The 19,068-nt window shown below is 44.0% G+C and overlaps 2 protein-coding genes across 4 annotated transcripts in view; one reads left to right on the top strand and one right to left on the bottom strand.

Moving 5' to 3' along the window:
* znf281b (zinc finger protein 281b) overlaps positions 1–19,068 on the bottom strand; it is a 43,920-nt gene that overhangs the window by 14,754 nt on the left and 10,098 nt on the right. For all 3 annotated transcript variants that reach the window (XM_086016124.1, XM_086016126.1, XM_086016125.1), the window contains exons 3-4: positions 8,143–8,306; positions 5,341–5,446 (exon numbers count right to left, since the gene is read on the bottom strand). The gene's annotated coding sequence lies outside the window, so the exon portion shown is untranslated. The remainder of the gene's footprint in view (positions 1–5,340; positions 5,447–8,142; positions 8,307–19,068) is intronic.
* On the top strand, positions 237–9,510 carry kcnj19b (potassium inwardly rectifying channel subfamily J member 19b). Its single transcript, XM_086016128.1, has 3 exons — positions 237–1,457; positions 6,125–6,341; positions 7,042–9,510. The coding sequence occupies exons 1-3, from the start codon at positions 789–791 to the stop codon at positions 7,689–7,691; spliced, it is 1,536 nt and encodes a 511-aa protein (XP_085872254.1). The 5' UTR covers positions 237–788; the 3' UTR covers positions 7,692–9,510.

The following is a 19,068-nucleotide window of genomic DNA, read 5'->3' as shown; positions in this document are numbered from 1 at the left end:
AAGTCTACGCACGCCTGCTCAAATACAATGTTTGGGCAAGGTACAGCCACAAATACAGCAAAATACATCATTTCAAACCTTTGTCCACCATTAATGTGATCTATAACGTACCACTCATTTGAAAAAAAAAAAAAAAAAAAAAAACAATACTCGAGGCTAGCACAAATAGCTGAAATAATGTCACGACGTTAAATGGGAGTCAGCTCACACCTGCTGCCATTTAAATCGCTTCTGATTCACGAGATATAAAGTTCAGTTGTTCTAGTAGGCTTAAAAAACAATTAAGTTGTACAGGTTCTAGGTCATATGGTGGAAAAAGGTTTGGAATTGGGTTGTGTGGACGTTTTGTATCCATCCACCATCCGTGTAGCGAAGCTTTCCATGTTGAAGTGCGCACTGAACCATGTAATTAGCATTTAGCAGCAACTTAAGCAGGGAATTAACAATTAACGACACCAATTTGGAGCGCGCAGCTTTCTTTTGTTCCGAATGCAGTGCGGTGTCGTTATCGCGCAGGGAAAGTTGCCACTTGCGCCAAAGGACACTGCGCGCGCGCGCGCGCGCGCTCGCGCGCTACTGTGCGCAGATTCCGTGCGCGCCACTGGAGCACGAGAGACTCGCGTGCATTCGCAGTTTTGCACCTCAGAAGATGCGAGCGGCGGACTGGATGCGCACTGCTCTTGCCTTGGAGGGGGGCGGCCGGGCTGGCGGGCGGGGGCGCAAGGAGGCAAAGTTGCGCCAACAGCAAGTATTGAGCGCGTGAAAGCAAGGGCCGATCGATCCGCACCATGGCAGCTCTACGCAGGAAATTCGGCGAGGACTACCAGGTGGTGAACACCAACCGGGGCATGACTTTCTGCGCGCCGGCTAAGAGGAAGAGGCAGCGCTTCGTGGAGAAGAACGGCCGCTGCAACGTGCAGCACGGCAACCTGGGCGGCGAGACGAGCCGCTACATCTCGGACCTGTTCACCACCCTGGTGGACCTCAAGTGGCGCTGGAACCTGCTCATCTTCATCCTCACCTACACAGTGGCGTGGCTGGTGATGGCCTCCATGTGGTGGCTCATCGCCTACATCCGCGGCGACCTGAGCCGCGGCGGCCACGACGCGTCCTACACGCCGTGCGTGGCTAACGTGTACAACTTTCCCTCCGCCTTCCTCTTCTTCATCGAGACCGAGGCCACCATCGGCTACGGCTACCGCTACATCACCGAGAAGTGCCCCGAGGGGATCATCCTGTTCCTCTTCCAGTCGCTGCTGGGCTCCATCGTGGACGCCTTCCTCATCGGTTGCATGTTCATCAAGATGTCGCAGCCCAAGAAGCGCGCCGAGACGCTCATGTTCAGCCAGGACGCCGTCATCTCGCAGCGGGACGGCAAGCTGTGCCTCATGTTCAGAGTGGGCAACCTGAGGAACAGCCACATGGTCTCCGCGCAGATCAGGTGCAAGCTCATCAAGGTAAGGACGTGCAAAGTTCAAGTTGGGCCCCTGTTTGGTCTGCAGTCACAAATAAGTCGCTACTAGTTTGCCAGTGAACTCTCCTTTTTCAAAAATAAAAAAAATAAAGGACAAGCCGTTTATTGCCACTCCGGTTAGAAGTTTACTGTCAAACTAAACATAAAACAAAGACAATAACTTACTGGGATTAGAATATACGCCTTCTTTATGCATTGGTTTCGGAAGAATTACACTGCCACCTGGTGGCCAGGACACACACACCAGAAGGCGCAGCACAATCTCAATGGTCATTGAAGCATGAAATTACTCAAAATTGGCCTGTTTTTAAAACTCCACAAGTTAATGAAGGTTTGTTTTTTTTAAATTGTGCCAAGTTATCAAAATGAGTATTGAATAGCCTAGAATTGGCTTTACTTTTACCACAGTCTTTTTTTCCCCCCACAGAAGTATATACACTTCCACTTAAGCATAGCGTGTGAATACTTTTACCACTTCCATTCTTCTGAAATGACTCATTATGGTTTATGAGCACATTTTACAGGCCTACATTGGATTTTTGTTTGACTCCAGAATTGAATTGTGACCCTTGAGGGCCAGTGTGATTAACACAGCACATCATGTCAGAGCACTGTGCAATCAAATATGGGGCCATGCAGTCACTCAGAAAAGTGAATATTAAATGAAAATCGCCATTCCATTTTCTATACCACTTATTCTCCTTACTCACGGGTGAGCTGAGGCCTATCCCAGCTGACTTTGTGCAGCAGGCGGGGTACAACCCGGACTGGCCACAATACGCTTTTGTAATGCTATTAAAAGAGTTTTGGCTTCTTGCAAGTTGCCCATACTTCTCTGGAATTGGAGTTTCTCAAGTGTTGTCTGACATCTAGTGGCGAACACGGTTATTACAAATTCCAACGGCTCAGCTGCAGTAAAGATTTTTAATGTCAAAAATGAATCGAGAGCCGTGCTAGCGTTAGGAAATTAAATGAGTCCCCACACAGCCCCCACACCAAGTCCACTTTTAGCCCGTGTGTGATTTAGCTCCTTCATGACGCAATGACCCGCAGCATGAGTGCCATCACGCCGTGTCCTGCCTCCGTCAGCAGAAAAGCTCTCGATGGGCTGTAATTCCAAGTTCAGCCCGGCTCTAAATGTCCTCAGCTCAGATGGATGCCCCCCCCAGGGGACAAATTCGGTGGGGCACTACATACTGTATGCGTTGATTAAAGCCGTAATTGAGCCAATTTGTGTACTTAGTGGACCTTGGGTATCTTTACAGTCATTCTTGCTCAAAAGACTGGAAATCTGCAAGCCAGATGGCTGAGGTTATTTTGGCTGTTGCCACTGTTCAATTTACAGCCGCTAACTGCTGTCTGACATCTACAAGGCGGCGGTATAGATTGATGTTGTGTCACTGTAGTCCTGTGTGTCCAAGGCCTTTGTGTGCTCAGAATAACAAGCTTTTCCCATCCAAAGTGTTTTTTTTTTTTTCCTGCCGTCCAAACATTTGCCGATAAAGTGAGCTCCGGCCGACGCCGCTTTGTTGTGACTCAGAGAGTTAGTCGCGCTTTTGTCCCAGTGGAGCAGCGTGATGATCTCAAGTGACAGTTTGCCCCCCTCCGGGGAAAGTCAAAGAGGAGTCACTGCGTAAACACTCATGCTGGCCATAACATTAGGTACACCTGATATCCAATACGGGGGAATAGTAGTGTGAACTTCACCGTATTATGGGATCTTAGACTTGCAAGCGGAAACATGAGTTACAATGCTGGCAATGAACTTGATTCAACTCCAAAAAGAGGCTTCAAACAATTTGATGCCACTCACAGTTGAAGTCTACTGTCAAATTAAACATCATTAGGAAAGGCCGCTTAGCGTAATGCTAACAAATAATGCAAAAATACCATTGTTGTGCTAATGATTAGCATCGATAGTTGCAGTTTTTGAAACGGCTATTTGAACACAAACTGTGGAGCAACACGTAGATAGATAATACAATGAGGCATATTATTCTTTATCCTCTAATAAAAAAAACGACTAATCTTACAGAGTCACTTATGCTAGTAGTACAATTCTTCTTCATTTACGTAGCGACGTGTTTGGCTGTGCGTTTTGAGGGTAAGGTTTCAAGGTCATTGGCATTGGTGTCGGGTCTGTACAGTAAATTGAGTGTGCACGAGCCTGGCGGAAACAACAACACGGCAGTTTAGTTTCCACAGTGGTTCAACACAAAGCTCAAGGTCAGAGTCGGGCGGGTGGCGCTTGAACGTGACGGAGGGGGAGGGAAATGAGGCGTGATGTTATAAATCTGAACTCCTAATAATGACGTGGAGCCGCGTAAACTTGCCGTGATCAAGTGGTGTGGGTTTAGCGGGCATAGGCACGGGTTGTAAATCGTTGCGCGGCCTGGATACTTTGGATTTTGCCAAAGAAGAATCACTTGATTACATTGCCAGTATGTTCGTTATTTACATCCCTTTTTAAGCAAGGTTGATATTGACCCTAATTCCATTATGCGCTGATTGCTTGTTTTACGAGTTGGTTAATGGTTTCATCTATAAAATGCCAGATAAAACGGCGGATAACTATTCGGGCCCAAATTGGATTATATGATTCAATACTAAATGCTTTCAAATGAATAACATTTCCACATTAAGAATCATCCATATTTTAGCGAAACTGAGGAAAGCTGAGCGATGCGGCTTCATTTCCAGTTGCACAACTAATCAATACAAGTACTCAAATGATAGAGAGTAAAATGTGTACTAAATGTGATTTATTTCAACATCCATTTCCTGCAGATATACTATGACCCAAAGACTTTGTTTTATTTATGTAACCTATTCACTTGGACATCCCAATGGCACTATTTAACATATGGTCTGTACTCTAAATTACATTATCCGTTGAATAATGGCCCTTCCCTGCGTGGACTGCACGTCTACATAATTCATATTAAACTTGAAAAAGTTAGCCGCCCTTGAATGCTCATTTATGTTAAATGCTGCTTTCATTAATAAATCACTTGAATGCACAAATGCACTGACCCCTGCGCACACAATGGCAGAATTGAGAAAAACAAACACACGCACGCATACACGCGAGGGACATTGTCTGGTTTGACCCGCTGTGGATCTCAGGTGGCTGTGGAAAAGTCACAAACGGCACTTATAATGTCCCCTTGTGGCAGCAACACACAGCAGCAGGACACACACACACACACACTAAGCCATTTAAACTTTCCAAAGCATCCACAGTGTAACAAACCACAAAGCTGATCCTCAGTGCGCCGAAACACGAGCATAAAAACCCCCAAAAACAAGACACTCCAGTAAGGTGAATAGCTCGTTTCACTGGAAATTGTTTCCAGCTCACACCGACAAATGGAACATCTCCCGGGATTTTCGCTGTGACAATTAGCATTTGGAAATAAAAATATCAAAATCAACACTGTACTTAGGGGGCAAATATTAACACACAAATAAGAAGGAATCGATTGCATGCACCTTGGCAGCATATACAGCAGAAGCCTGCTAAAGATCTGAAGGCGCTTTGGGACGTCAGGATACAAAAACAAAAAGTTGGCAAGACGCTGCTTCGTGAAGGACTCAAATACTGGGCCAATGATTATTCCAACAACTGTAGTAAAGTTTTACTGATTTGAATTTGGATCAACTTTTGGTGTGTTTTAATCCTGTCTTAACAGCTCGTGTTGAGGCTGCTCCGTTTTTGGGGAATAAGCGCCAAGAAAAAGCAAAACACGCAGATGTATTTCATTGACACCTCCACTGTGTCCACAGAGATGCTTTACATTTACAATTGGAAAAGGTACGCAAGAATTAAATCAATTTCATAAGTCAATTAAACAGAGTTGGTTCACCTCAAAAACAGGAGCTCATCATCTGTGTCACCGCGTGGTGACGCTTCTCCACTGCGGGCACAGACGTCTTCCTGTGAAATGTCACACCCTCCTGTCCTCCGCATCACTGTGAATACAAATGATTGTTAGCCATCTGTGGCTGCTCGCTCAAAAAAAATAAAATAAAAAGATACAGGAAACAGAATAAAAACATTTTTGAGTCGGCTCTGTTTGTGCTAGCTAAAACGTAGCTGTTTGTGCTATGTTTTAGCTAGCACAAACGGACTTTAGGGCTTCGGTGGAGTATTTTTTTTTTTGGGCAGTGGAGCTCACAAGCTGGTTAAAGTGGAGAAGATCACACCTCTCCGGATTCCTTTATGAAACGCCTTCCCACCTCACCTTCACCTACTGCGACATGCAGATGATCCTGTTACCACCAGCTAGTTCGCAAGCTAGCAGGCTTGGGCCCGGTAATGAAGGCGCTAAAGTTCTTTTAAGGCTGGGGAATCATGAGAGAAAAAAGTTGTCAAGGTCACTGGGTGCCATTTGAGCCACGGCCCAAAATCAGGGAACTGAAATGGTAAAAAAAAAAAAAAACTATTTAATGGTACTATATAACTCCACAATGTTCTTGGTCCTTTCACGTTTTCAGCAATTATTCTCATACATGAATAAAGTATTTAGAAACAAATCCCTGAATTCACTCTTGAGGGTCTTTAAGAAGAGCTCACACAAGGAACCGCGCCCCAACTAAGTGCACATTGATGTTATGTTGCCCTCAAGTCCTTATCGTGCGTTCCCGCAGTCTCGTCAGACCCCAGAAGGCGAGTTCCTGCCCCTGGATCAGTGCGAGCTGGACGTGGGCTTCGGCACGGGCGCGGACCAACTCTTCCTGGTGTCGCCGCTCACTATCTGCCACGAGATCAACAGCAAGAGCCCGTTCTTCGACCTGTCGCAACGCTCGCTCATGAACGAGCAGTTTGAGATCGTCGTCATCCTCGAAGGCATCGTAGAGACAACTGGTTAGAGCTCGTTCGTCATATTTGACGAAGATTTCCCAAACTGCGTGACGGGACCTTAATGGATCGATTATTATTCGGTCGCCAGAGGGTTATTAGGGGGAAATGCTGTAATGCTATTGATAATTAATCAGGTACACTATCTTGCTAAGTAATCCTAAGTAAGATTTCCGCTAATTTGATTAAGCAGTTTTTCACGCTAGCCGCCCTTCCTCACGCAACCTAGCCATTTCTTATCCGGGCTTGGGACCGGCAATGGTTGGGCACTGTGGCACTGGCCAAGAATTGAACCCATGCCATCTGCACTAAATTTATTAAGTCTGGGTCGACTTGTGAGGAGGAGGCACACTTCTAATCTTGGTCTTTGCGCTGATAAAGTTTGGGAAACCTCGTATTTAACTAATAACTAAAGTCTTCCCTTAATTTGTGTGAATTAGCCTCAAGCAATTTTCTCTCACATGAAATGCAATATTTAACAGAATGTTTAATTAATGGCGTTGAATAATGCAGTGGTTCAAGCCCGTCTCCATTTCCGTCATGTATTTTTCGGTCCCCCCCGAGCCAATTCCCTCCCCACTTTTCACTTCATTCCATGGCTGTCCATTTTGGTGTAATGGTCCAATTTCCCATGCAACATGCTCATCCAGCCTTTTCCCTCGGTTGAAATATTCCTCCCCATTTATGGATCGTCTCCCTGTGGCAGGTATGACATGTCAAGCCCGGACGTCTTACACAGAAGATGAAGTCTTGTGGGGACATCGTTTCCTGCCCGTCATGTCCTTGGAGGAGGGCTTCTTCAGGGTGGACTACTCTCAGTTTCACAACACCTTCGAGGTGCCCACGCCTCCTTACAGCGTCAAAGAGCAGGAGGAGAAGTCGTCGCTGACGTCACCCAACCCTCTCCCCGTAGCCCCCACGCCCTCCACCCCCGCGGCGGGTAACGGCGGCCGAGGGGGCCGCAGGGGGAGGCTCCTCTCGGCCGACAACGTGGAGCCCGCGGAGGACCAGCCCACCAGGCTGCCCAGCAAACTGCAGCGGATGAGCTCCACAAGAGAGGAGCAACTGTGGAGGGGGATGAAGGCGGCGGTGCCCTTGCCCGGCGGGAAGGCCTCGAGCACGGGTGACCTGCCGCTCAGCATCCAGAGGCTCAGGTCCAGCTCCATCCCCGCTGCTCGCCAAGGAGGCCGGCCTGACGAGCAGGTCCAGCTCTTGTCCTTGGACGGGGATGCCGAGGAGGCCGAGTTGGAGAGGCACAGACCGCCAGCAGCCATCACTGCAGCGGCCGCCTGCGCCGGCGGGCGTCCGGAGGACAACTTGCCCCCCAAATTACGCCGAATGAACGCAGACCGTTAATACCCGAGGACAAACTTTGAGATGAATTCAGGCTTTACAGTGCATCCGGAAAATATTCACGACTTCACTTTTTCCACGTTAATTCCCCCAAAATATTACCGATACTCCAATTGCACCGTGTGTAAACAAACACTTTTCTGTCGTTTGACCAAGGCAGAGTCATGGAGTAGTAATAGTTTGAATGGTGGTGACACCAGCAAGAACAGCATGAAAACACAAAACCATGCTGGTCGATGCTGTTTTCATTTTAGCAGGGAAACCGGGCATGAAGTGAAAAGAATTGTCTCAAGGGACAGATGAGCAATGGTACAGAAAGAAAAAAAAATCTGCTGCTTTGAATGTCCCAAGGTAACATAAAATGTGAAGAAAGTGAAGCCTTGTGTATACACTGCGGTTACACTGCATGGGCATTGCAGACAATAAATAACTGTGATAACAGTTGTAAATTTACCTGCAGGTTTTATTTGCCGTCTACCCTTAGAGAGACAATAAGCCATCCATCCGCTCCTACTGTGAGTCTCTTTTGATAGCTCGCCATCTGTGCCCCCTTCCCTTCTGCCCTTGAGCTTCTTCGTTTCTCTCACAGACTTTCTTACGAGATGAGGTACACTTTATCTGTAAACAAAGCACCAAAGTGTCGGTCACCACCGGTCGCCGTATCCGTTTGCTAACCCCCTTTCTCTTAGAGGTCAAATAATTCCATGATAGGATCAAGTACAACTTGTTTTTAGGTGATAGTTTTTGTCTAAATACAAATCAAACGTTAGCGCATTAGCATTAGCATACATTGTAGCTATACCCTTGTTCCACATGCCGTCTCTAATAATTATAAACATGCCAAACTGTCACCAAACTAGAAAAGTCAGAAAACAAAAGTCGTTTTGATGGTTTGAAAAAAAAAAAAAATGTCACTGGTCTTGTTGATAATGCTCGACCGAGAAGCCAACGTTAGCATGGCACTATTAGCTTGAGGGGAAACCCTTTCCCAGTGTTAGCTATCCGCGTTTGGTAGGTTCTACCTCTCAAAAGTTGTTTTGTGACGCAATGAAGGTATAAAACCATGTCTACCTCTTTCTTCCAAATTGTATATCAGATTTAGTGGCTGCGCAAGAGTGATAAAGGGGTTAGCAAGCGGGCGGTTGACTGAATAAAACGACTGACAAGTCAGGTTGATAACATTTCTAATTGAAACATGTATACGTGTGTTTGTTGTCACAATTACAAAGGGGAGATAGCCACTGTGATATCAGTGCACCGCTTAGACATGGACAAAAGTATTGTGTAGAGACAGACGATTACTATAGTAACTAGATGAGGCTTTTATTTATTTATTCATGTATTTTATTTATTTTGAGAACTCACTGTGAATTTGTCAACACTGTAAGACAAAAAAACAGGTACAAGTCGCTCCTGGCTATCTACTGCAAACGTGTAGTCCTTGATTTGTGTGCCATTGTTTTTGCGAAACTTGTCAAAAGCCATCCCCTAAGCAAAGGATATCCTTGTAGTCTATTTTTTTTTCTGTTTCTTCAAAAATGAGCCATAATATAAAAAGTACAATACAGCTTGTCTCCACTACTTTTATACACTTGGTTGCTGGGGCAATTTTGACACTTTACCTTTATTTGAATTGGTCTTACGAATATTGTTTGTGACGCTACAAATCCATTTTCATTCACATCCTTCCATCCCGAATTGATTCATGAAAAATGTCAAACTCCATGGAATGCTTTCAGGGGAGAATTGTGTTATTGCTTTAAAGAAGCTAGGCAAGGAAAAAAACATTTCTTAAGTGCTAAATAAATTCTTTGAAATCCTAGCTGTGTGTGTTGGCATAATACTTTTGGCGGCAGAAAAAGCCCCTGTGGCTCCATGTGCCACCTGCTGTGGCGCTTAAATCAACAAGCATCAAATATTAAAAAGTCTTGAATGCGAGTGCGAGCTTTGACGGATCAAATCCGTTTCAAAACCCCCCTGGTGAATTCAAGATCTTGACTGCTGCTATATTCTGAATATGAAACGATGGTCAAGGCATTGGCGGCTATGGGGGAGGGAAGCGCTCAAGATGAGGGGCTATTTTTTCGCTTTGACCCCTGTCCACTTTTAGATAGCATCAGATGACTGAGGGCGAGGCAGATAAATCTCACACACAACTAAATGCACTGCGGATTTAACGGTCCATGAAAGACATGTATCCTAATATCGATCTTGAGAAATTGATCACTGCAGTATTCGCTTCAGTGGCACTTCTCATAGCGTTATCGTTGTGTGTAAAATGAAAAACAAATCGCGTATTTCCTCAAGTAGTGGCCGGGTGGTAACTGCATTCATGTTGGTTGACTGCTAAGCTAATTTGAACACTGTTGCTAAGCAAACCAGCAGCACCTACTGAGGCAAAGTTTCATTTGACATTGTAATTTTAATGTCCAACTAATACTGCTGAATAGTATTTCAGAAATGCGTTTGTATAAATAAAGGCCTCCCCTCCTCTGCAGTTGGGTCGATAACGCCCCCGGCTCATTTCTGCACTTGCAGAAATTGTATTTATTTAGTTGATTTATCATAACCATTATAATCTGTCAAGGCAAAAATCAATGCATATTCTCCCGAATATTTGTGTTGCACACCACATAGAGGAGCAGTCTAATAATACATTTACAATTTAGATGATCTGAATATAGCAGCTCGGTGGATTGTGGTTTGCGCGTCTGCTTCACGGTTTCGAAGTTCAAGGTTCATGTTTCCGTTTAGTTTTTATCTCATTTCTCTCTCTAATCCTTCCAGTCTCCTGCGGACCAAAATCCAGGATGAGCTCTCGTGTTCTTGTCACTCTCAAGTGCTCTTTAAGTGTTTTCTCGATTGATCCCAGGGGACGGGAGCCAGCATGGCAGCGGCTGCAGGGGGAGATTTGTCAGCGCAAAGTGTTGTTTTGATCGCTTGTTCATGGTCGCCTGTGGCCGAGTCCACTGGGAAGGTTGGATTGTCACGGCCATTCTGAAATGCGTCTGACGAATGTTCTGAGTCAATTACAGACAAAGAAATACTTGATATGTGCTGATTCACTTCAATAATCATTATTCTTAAAATGATCTACATTGTAAAAACATTTAAAGCCATACATTGAAAAATCCCACAAAATCAGTGACCGAAACATCAATTCAACATTTATAGTAGCTATAAAAAGTCTACACACCCCTGTTCAAATACCAGATTTGTGATAGAAAGCCTACTAGAACACATGATTTTCCATTTCAGGTTAAACAGAGGTACTTCCACTGGAAAAACATTTGAAATGATTTTCTTGGTTTCATTTCTTTTATATCACAAAACCCTGGCAGGGGTGTACTGTATAATGGCGTCATGATTAAATATTACAGTTTATACACACACCTCAGAACGATCAAAAAGTACAACAGTTAGTGAGTCAGTTACAGCAGAAGACAGTTTCTGTCCCTTTGCATTCATTCTATAATCAAGTCCGGTATGACTGCTTTGAATTGTTTTATTTTCCAAAGCAAGGATACAAAAGTTATTGTACCCCTCAAATAGTGCGTTGGTATACTTTACTCTGTTGAGAGCGTGGTCTTGAACGTACCCACACAATCGAGTCATCAGCATAATGTCTGCAAGTTCAAATGTTCTTTCCACACGTTCCGCAACAACGTGAGTCACCGTCATTATGACGTGGGAGAGCAGCACGTTGTTTATGCTCGTGCTGGCTTTGGAAACGCGGCGAGACGCTCTCAGGAGGAGCGCGGCAATCTGACTGAACATCCGCACTGACCAGATGCTCATCCATAGTCAATGAGCGCGAAAAAGGTAGGAGGACGCCGGCTGCGGGAAAAGCACACTGTCATTAGTCCTACCGGGATGCGGAATGCATGTGAGCCCAACTTTGACCTGTGTGCATGACAACAAGCCGTTTACAGGTGCCAAAGGTCTCCATAAATAAACACGGCGCTATTAGCAAACAACGTGTTGGAGACACGGCCTCGCGCTTGTGTTATTTATTTGGTGATGTCGCACCAGGAGATGTGTGATGAAAAGCAAGTCTGGCTGCTCAGCACAATATCCCCAAACAACATTTTCTTAACGACACCAAACAAAATGATCAAAGCTCTACTACTCCATAGCTTAGCTACTCTTCATCCTTCATTGATAACGATACTTTTTCTTTCATGAACGTTTAGGTTATTCGCCACCATGGAGGCGTAGATTAGCGGCGTAGAGGAGCGGATCCTCACAGCGGTACTTTAAGTTAAGTTTAGCTGCAGTAGCAGTAGCTTGTAGCTAAGTTGGTTGCAGAGCAAGTTAGCTTAGCGCCTAGCATTCTGTGGCACTTCCCGACTGTATGTCGGATGTTGGGGTGGCAGCTCTTCCAGTTCCGTGGCCAGACTTGAAGGCCGATAAAACGACGTCACGAAAAAGCGCCGTTGGTCGGTAGAGTCCAAATCTATAGCGGACGCCAAATTGATCCCGTCTGCCTCATGTATCGCGGACCTGTAGCTCAGCTGTATTGCATTGTTTAGCTTCGGAAAAAAAAAAAAAAGCCTTTAAAATTGTGAAATTGATCACAGAATAAAAGCGTAGGCTCTGTCTGACTCTGCTTAAACTCAGATCTTTTTTTTTCCTCAGAATCATCCTTGAGTGAGCGCGCTGCGTGTGCGTCACAGACCAAATGTACTTGTGCCTACAGGATTGCTCCAGGCAGCTGAGGTAAATAGTGCTCAACTCCACCTCTAAAGAGACTCTCAATAGCTTTTCTTCTGACTGTGAATCACCATTTATCGCTAGCTTCCACGTCCATAATCAAGACGGCCACCCCACCAGGTAACAGCGACGAGGCATTATTCTACTCTCGCACACTATCTCGTGTTTGACTGCACGTCGGTGGTGAAGATTTTAAAAGCAGAGTGTTTCTTCGAGTTCAATCAATTTCAGCACACGGGCAGTGCGGCGCTTTTATTGCTTGAAATGCAACAAAACAGTGTGATGAAGACGTTTGTGCCACGAGATAAAGAGGTGGAATACATTTCCATGAACATAAATGAAACGCCGCAGTAATCCAGCCTATCTAGAAAATTAGGTACAAACAGTTTGAAGGTTCAGCATTCATCTTGTTTCCACTTGCTCTAACCTGAAATAACCCGAGCGGATAATTGCAAAGTTACTTTTTGTCCTTGTAGCAAACAGTAGGCAGCTGATGAATGGAACGCTACAGGACACTTCTTCTTAAAAGCTGCGACAGAAAATGCTGATGACTCATAGCATGTAAGGCGGTGACGCTATACCGATGTTGTTAATTGAAATTGATGCAACACAGAGAAAAAGTAATTTCATTATCATGCGTCAATGCAGCTCAAAATAAAGTAGCTATGTTCAGGCTCAATGCAACTGTTGCACATTCACCAACGGAGGCTGTACAGTGACAATTTAGCATTCGCCGATAATCGATGCCCAATTGCCAACATATTTAGCCTTGCCGATAATAATTTAAATGAGAAATATACCAGAAACTATGATACGCAAACACTTTAATATAATTTCAAAGCGATGTAACATTTCCCCTTCTAAAACAGGTAAAAAATATTCATCCCAGAAAAGCTGTTAGCAAGATTTGAACATAGGCTAACTTTTCTGATCCCCCCTCTTTCTTGCACAAGCATGATTACTCCACATGCCAATTCGTAAGAGCATTAGAATGTCTAAACAAGCTGTCGTTAGCCACGCCGGCTAGGTTGCTAGCACGAGTGAATTATTTGTAACGTAGCGTTTGTATTACATTGAATTTATCTGGTTACATGTTTCATTTTCTGGAATGTACGTACATGTAAATCAACATCAAGAGGCGGCGATGAACGTATCTGAAATCATGCTAATACCGCTTTGCTTCTGAATCCTCGCAACATTCTGAGGCCCCTTCGCTCCGCTTGTGCTTGCCAGCCTTATGTGCAGTTGTTAGCAAATGACTGATAGGCATTTTTTTGGACGTGGGATATTCCGACATAGTTTCAGCAAAGCTTCTCAAGCACTGGTTGTTTTTTTTCCTCGAGCGCAGTGGTGTCTTGCAAATCAAATTAGAGTCACAAGATGGGGCCGGAGAGCGCCGATTTTGTTTTTCTCCACATTTTACTTTTGTACTATTGTCAGGTCATACTGACAGTTTTAACAAATATGACCATATTTATGTTTCTGTACAAAGAATGTTTGATTTAGTCTACCGAGTGCGCCAACGTGACTACGAGGCCTGTCACTCCATTAGAGTGACAGAATCTTATTACGGTATGTAAGTGGCCCTTCGCCACATCGTAATTACACTCACTTTTTCTTTCTTTTTTTTTTTTTTTTTTACATCCTGGGGGAGGCAGCCTCTGCCTAGCACTGATCCATCGAGCAGATGATGCATGTTTCAATCCAAAGGGGGGACGCATCCTGAATTGTTTTGAGAAAAACGCCAAGCCCTCGCCTCGGATTTTCTGATCACATGGCTTTGCGCGGCGCGCCCACTCAATATTTGATCGATCGTTTAATAAGTGAGCAGCGCCGTTCGGGGACGACTTTCGGTTTACATTCGTGTCTTTGCGAGGCGCAAGACAAACTGGGTGTCATTATTATTTCAAATCAAATCTTGTACATGCATGAACATCGCCAGTGAAAAGCCAAGGCTGTTTTGATTACTTCTTAGCGACAAAAATTTGCATTACAGAGGAGCTGTTTCTCCTGGTATTTGTACATTTCTCCTCCCCCACACTGCTCAGCTATCAGGATCACTCACTGACAAAATCGTTTTTATCTTTTTAAAAACGACAAGCAAAAAAAAAACAAAAAACAAAAAAAAACAAAAACAAGAGCCAGCATCCATATTCGACAGCCTTGACCAGGAATTTGCTTTAATAGCCCAACCAGCCTTGCAGTCTTGTCATCTATTTACACTCTTGTAAATGTTTCATCTTTCTCCATCACAAAGAAACGCGTTCAGTCAATACCATCTGGGATCGTTTTGGAGAACCTTCAAAGGACGGCACCGGGATAAAGATTTGTTCCCTGCCCTGGAAAATATTCAAATTTCCCACGCTATTTACATATTTTGTAGGGCACCAACAAGCAAAAGCGCCTGTTCTTCATATTCATCACCCTAGCAGAGAGATTTAGGGAATAGTGGCAAGAAGTTATTATTCTTTTAGAGTGTGAAAAATGCCAGCAACAGCGCGGCAATTATTTGTCACGTTATGCTCCGATTTAGGACATGTTGACAAAAACGCTTACAGAAGAGTATTACAGGATATTGGATGTCCACTCCTGAGCTGCTACAGTGCATCAAGTTTGGGGACAAATAGAGGTTATTGTGATCAAGCTTATTTTAGTTCACAGAAAGTTACAAAATATAAGATTGAACAAATAAATTGGTCTCAAAATAAAATAAAACAATGGTTTTTGTGTTTTTTTTTTTTTTTTTTTTTTTAAAAAGAAAACTAAGTGAAACTAGATTTTACATTTTACAAAACTAACAAAAAAATGTATAGTTCAAAGGTCCATCATTTGTGAAATGTATTTATATGTTTTTGTTTTTTGTTAAAAAACCCTAAAACTAATACTAAAACTAAAGTAAAACGAAGCATCTTTGGAAAAATTTTAACTTATAAAAAACAAGCCTGCTCTGAAACTAATTAAAACTAACTAAATGTAAAAAAACAAATGATAAACTAACTACAATGAAAAAAACGCCAATTGTGATTTACAATGATCTAAAAAGTCTACACACCCCTGCTGAAATGACACAAATTTAGTGCCCAGCGCAAATCTAGGGCAAAGCGCATGGATGGAGTTTTCGTTATTTTGGTATTTTTGTTAGAAACAGAAACGGGCGTTTGCACCGTTGTGGGCGCGAACACAGCCGACTCGGTTCCTGGCTAATGGAAATGGCTCCTCTCATTCCCTTCAAATTCAGTGCAGGAGAGGTGCACGGTCTAAGTGCATGCCGGAAGCATAAACTGACTCGCTGGAGTCCATGTGCGAAATCGACGCTGGCATAGCACGTTTATAAGGAACCGCAAGAAGATCTCCACTTGCACATGATGTCAAGGTGGCCAAGGGCGATCAGAGATCACCGCTGCAAAGTGACCACCTCTCACCCCGACCATTCATGATACTGAACACAGAAGTATTTGGAACTATTCATAGTTGCCTCCACGAAGGTTAAAAGTTAAAAAAAAAAAAAAAAGATTGAATAAACTGTAGACATCCAAGACAAACATTTTCCTTCCAAATAAAAATGTGACCTGAGGCCAAGGAAAATCATTACTGCCACCTCTTCCAAACATTTCCAGCATCGACTCCGCCTTTAACTTGACAGGCTACACGCTTCACTGCAAATTCAGTTGGATGCACTCAAATTTACCAGCGTGCGCTGCTGCGGCGGCGGCCGAGCGAGGGGAGGATTTTTAATGCACACTAAAATTGATAAACAACATTTTTGGTTTAATAGTGGCAGACTCCTCGAAGGGCTGAGATGAGACGATGGCAGCGGCACTGCACACTAAATAAAAGCTCCTCAAGGGCTTCATATGCAACATTTCTATGCTTCCACTCTCATTTAGCTCGTTCTAGTAGTACAAGGGCAGACACGCATTAGATTGGAACATCATTTGCTTTAAAGCAATTTCCAGTAGAGCAACATGACATCTGAGATCCAATTCTGTGTAAAAAAAAAAAAAAATTATATAAATATATATATATATATATATATATATGAATATATGATTGTACATGTCCACCTAATGAAATTTCAAACCGCAAACACAGCCCGTGTAACATTAATAGTGTCATTAATCAGAACAAAATACAATACGCACCATGGATCAGAAACAAATTTCGATAAACGAGCTTGCACATAATTCACGCTCCCCTTGTTAATGAGTCATGCTAACAATCCATCTCCAGGCGTGCATGTTCTCCAAGAGTTAATTGAAGGTGCGCCTGTAATTAACTCTAAGAATGAACCATTTGTCGACAGATTCGGTTTCTCTTTTCACTGCGGCGGAGAAGTGATCAATAAAATGGAAAAAGGAAAAAAAAAAAAAAAAAAAAATGGAGCAGCTGAACTAACAAGCTCTCCATTCTGGCAAGTGTACACGAATGTGGAGTCTGCGCGTCACAGATTGGCTGTACTTGGTCTTTAATTAAAAAAAGTAATGAAGCAAGAAATGTATTTGTTTTAGTAAAACAGTCAAAAGAAGGGGAAAATCTGACATTACCGATTCAAAGTGGTACGTGGGCTCCATCTAGTGGTATGCAAAAGAATCACCCAATTAAGTGTTTAAACTGTCAAATGTTATGTTTTTTTTTTTACATTTGGTACAGGACATTTGTAAAGAACAGTCCAGTTGTATTTAACTTTTAAGTCAACACACTTGCAATTCATTTTTTTAGAAATGTTTTCTTTCGATACAGTGCTTATGTGCAGGACATTTTAATTGAATCATTACTTAAGTGCAGTTTTTCGCTCGTGAAATAATAACAGCGCCGGTCTGTCTTTGCTCAACTTCCTCATAGCAGCGGCTATGACCTCGAAAGGTTTATTACACTGGTTGCAGTTGATTGACTGGAGTAGTTCCAATCAATTAGCTCTCCATTATTTACCCGGCGAGTCCCCACAGAATTCGTACAGACAGCAATTACAGCGTGGCTCATCCTCCTCGCTTCTGGAGGAGAACAACGCTCATTGCTTGGCGCTCGCTATTCATTATCTTTCGGGCGCCGAGAAAAAATAAAAAATAAAATAAATAAACAACAGCAAATCTGTTGCAGCATTATGCTGTACATAAACAGAATAGTTCACAGATGAATCCGTGCAACAGTTCATAACGGCCAAAGTTTGTGTCACATCCCACACAAGTCAACTGCGAGAAAAGTTTATTGGTAAAAGTGTCGCTATGTACTGATTGTTCTGTCCGTGTTGAGACCTAAGTCGCAAACTATGCTGCGATAAGAAAGGGGCACAGTGTGGGTTTGGAGAAAAAAAAAAAAAAAAAAAAAAGACTTCAACAAACAGCCACATGAATGGAAGACACAAGAAATGTTAGAAGTGAGGTAGAGGAGTAAAGTGACTGCCAGTCAACTGCAATACAAGCTTTGTGTGGCGGGGAGGAGCTACATTTAGCCCGGGTCGTTAGTGGAGATCACCAAGTCTTCGCCACATGTGCATGTACGAGTTCATTTCCGGTGCATTGTAAGTTTTGGTATGATAGTTTGAGACTTATTTACGCATTTGGGGAGAGGAATCAATTGCTTGTGTGTGGTAAGAGCAATAAAAGTGAACCGTAGCACTTGGTGGAAATGGTAAAGGAAATGATCTGTTATTTATATATATATATTTTTTTTTTCTTTGGGGGGGGGGCCATCTATGTAAGGTTATGCTATTTTTCGAGCAGAGGCTGCTATCTGCGGACGGTATCCGCTTCTCTGCGCACGGTCGACTGTTAGCTGTGGGACCATCTGTGACAAACTGCGCGCCACGTTCGGGCGGGAGGGAGGGAGGGGGCGGTGAGAGGATACGGGGCGGGCGGGGGGTTGGGGGGGGGGGGGGGGGGGGCAGCTGAATGAGATAATGTGGTGTGGAGACGACAGGGAATACCACAGTTAAAGAGGGAGATGCTTTTTCTGGCTTCTCAAGTCTGATTATGCCCGGGAAGGCGTGTATGGATTCGCTACAATTCGAGCCCAAAGCAGCATGACGCAGTGCGGTCGAGCAGCTGTGCCTAAAATCGTATGGCCCGCGAGAGTGTTTAAAAGAGGCGGGCGCATGCCTCTTTGTCGCGGAGGTCACCCCAAGTCCATTAAAGTGGACTTAATAGAACTTCAAGCGGCATTAAAAGATTGCCCTCAGGCCGCACGGGTGACCTTCGCGAGACAACATCCAATATCTTGTTGTGGTGAAGTGATCCACTCGCGCCGGGATATGAAACAGTCTTATTTCCGTATTACGGCGGCACAGCGGGATGAGAGCAGGAGAAGGGATTGTGTGTTCGCTTGCCAGGCTGACTGGTGTCTTTACGTGCCCGTTTTATGGACGCAACATTACGACAGCTGGCGTGTCCCGAGGACAAAAGCGAGACGGGTTGTTCCTCACGCTAAATGCACTTGCCGGCAAGTTTTCGACCATCTGCTCCCACGGAACGGAGCGCTAATTGTCTTCGAGATGTACGCCCATGCGCCTCGGAAAGACGATTTTGCACGACCTTTAACGGTAAAGCACACTGGAAGTCTGTGACTTGACGCCACATAGAAGTAGAGTCCGACATTGTGCAATCCTGAACTCAAAACTCTACTCAAAGACTAAAATACAACTCCAATCCTAACCTCTAAATCTCAAAGAACA

Source organism: Filicampus tigris, chromosome 19 (genome assembly GCF_054856515.1).
Source record: "Filicampus tigris isolate MCC_2025a chromosome 19, RoL_Ftig_1.0, whole genome shotgun sequence".
Taxonomy (NCBI): domain Eukaryota; kingdom Metazoa; phylum Chordata; class Actinopteri; order Syngnathiformes; family Syngnathidae; genus Filicampus; species Filicampus tigris.
This window is presented reverse-complemented; position numbering and strand designations above follow the sequence as displayed.

Excerpts from the sequence above, each read along its gene's own strand:
- kcnj19b (XM_086016128.1), top strand. The coding sequence starts at position 789 with ATGGCAGCTCTACGCAGGAAATTCGGCGAGGACTACCAGGTGGTGAAC. Across the intron at positions 1,458-6,124 it reads TCAGGTGCAAGCTCATCAAG|TCTCGTCAGACCCCAGAAGG; the intron begins GTAAGGACGTGC and ends GCGTTCCCGCAG. Across the intron at positions 6,342-7,041 it reads AGGCATCGTAGAGACAACTG|GTATGACATGTCAAGCCCGG; the intron begins GTTAGAGCTCGT and ends TCCCTGTGGCAG.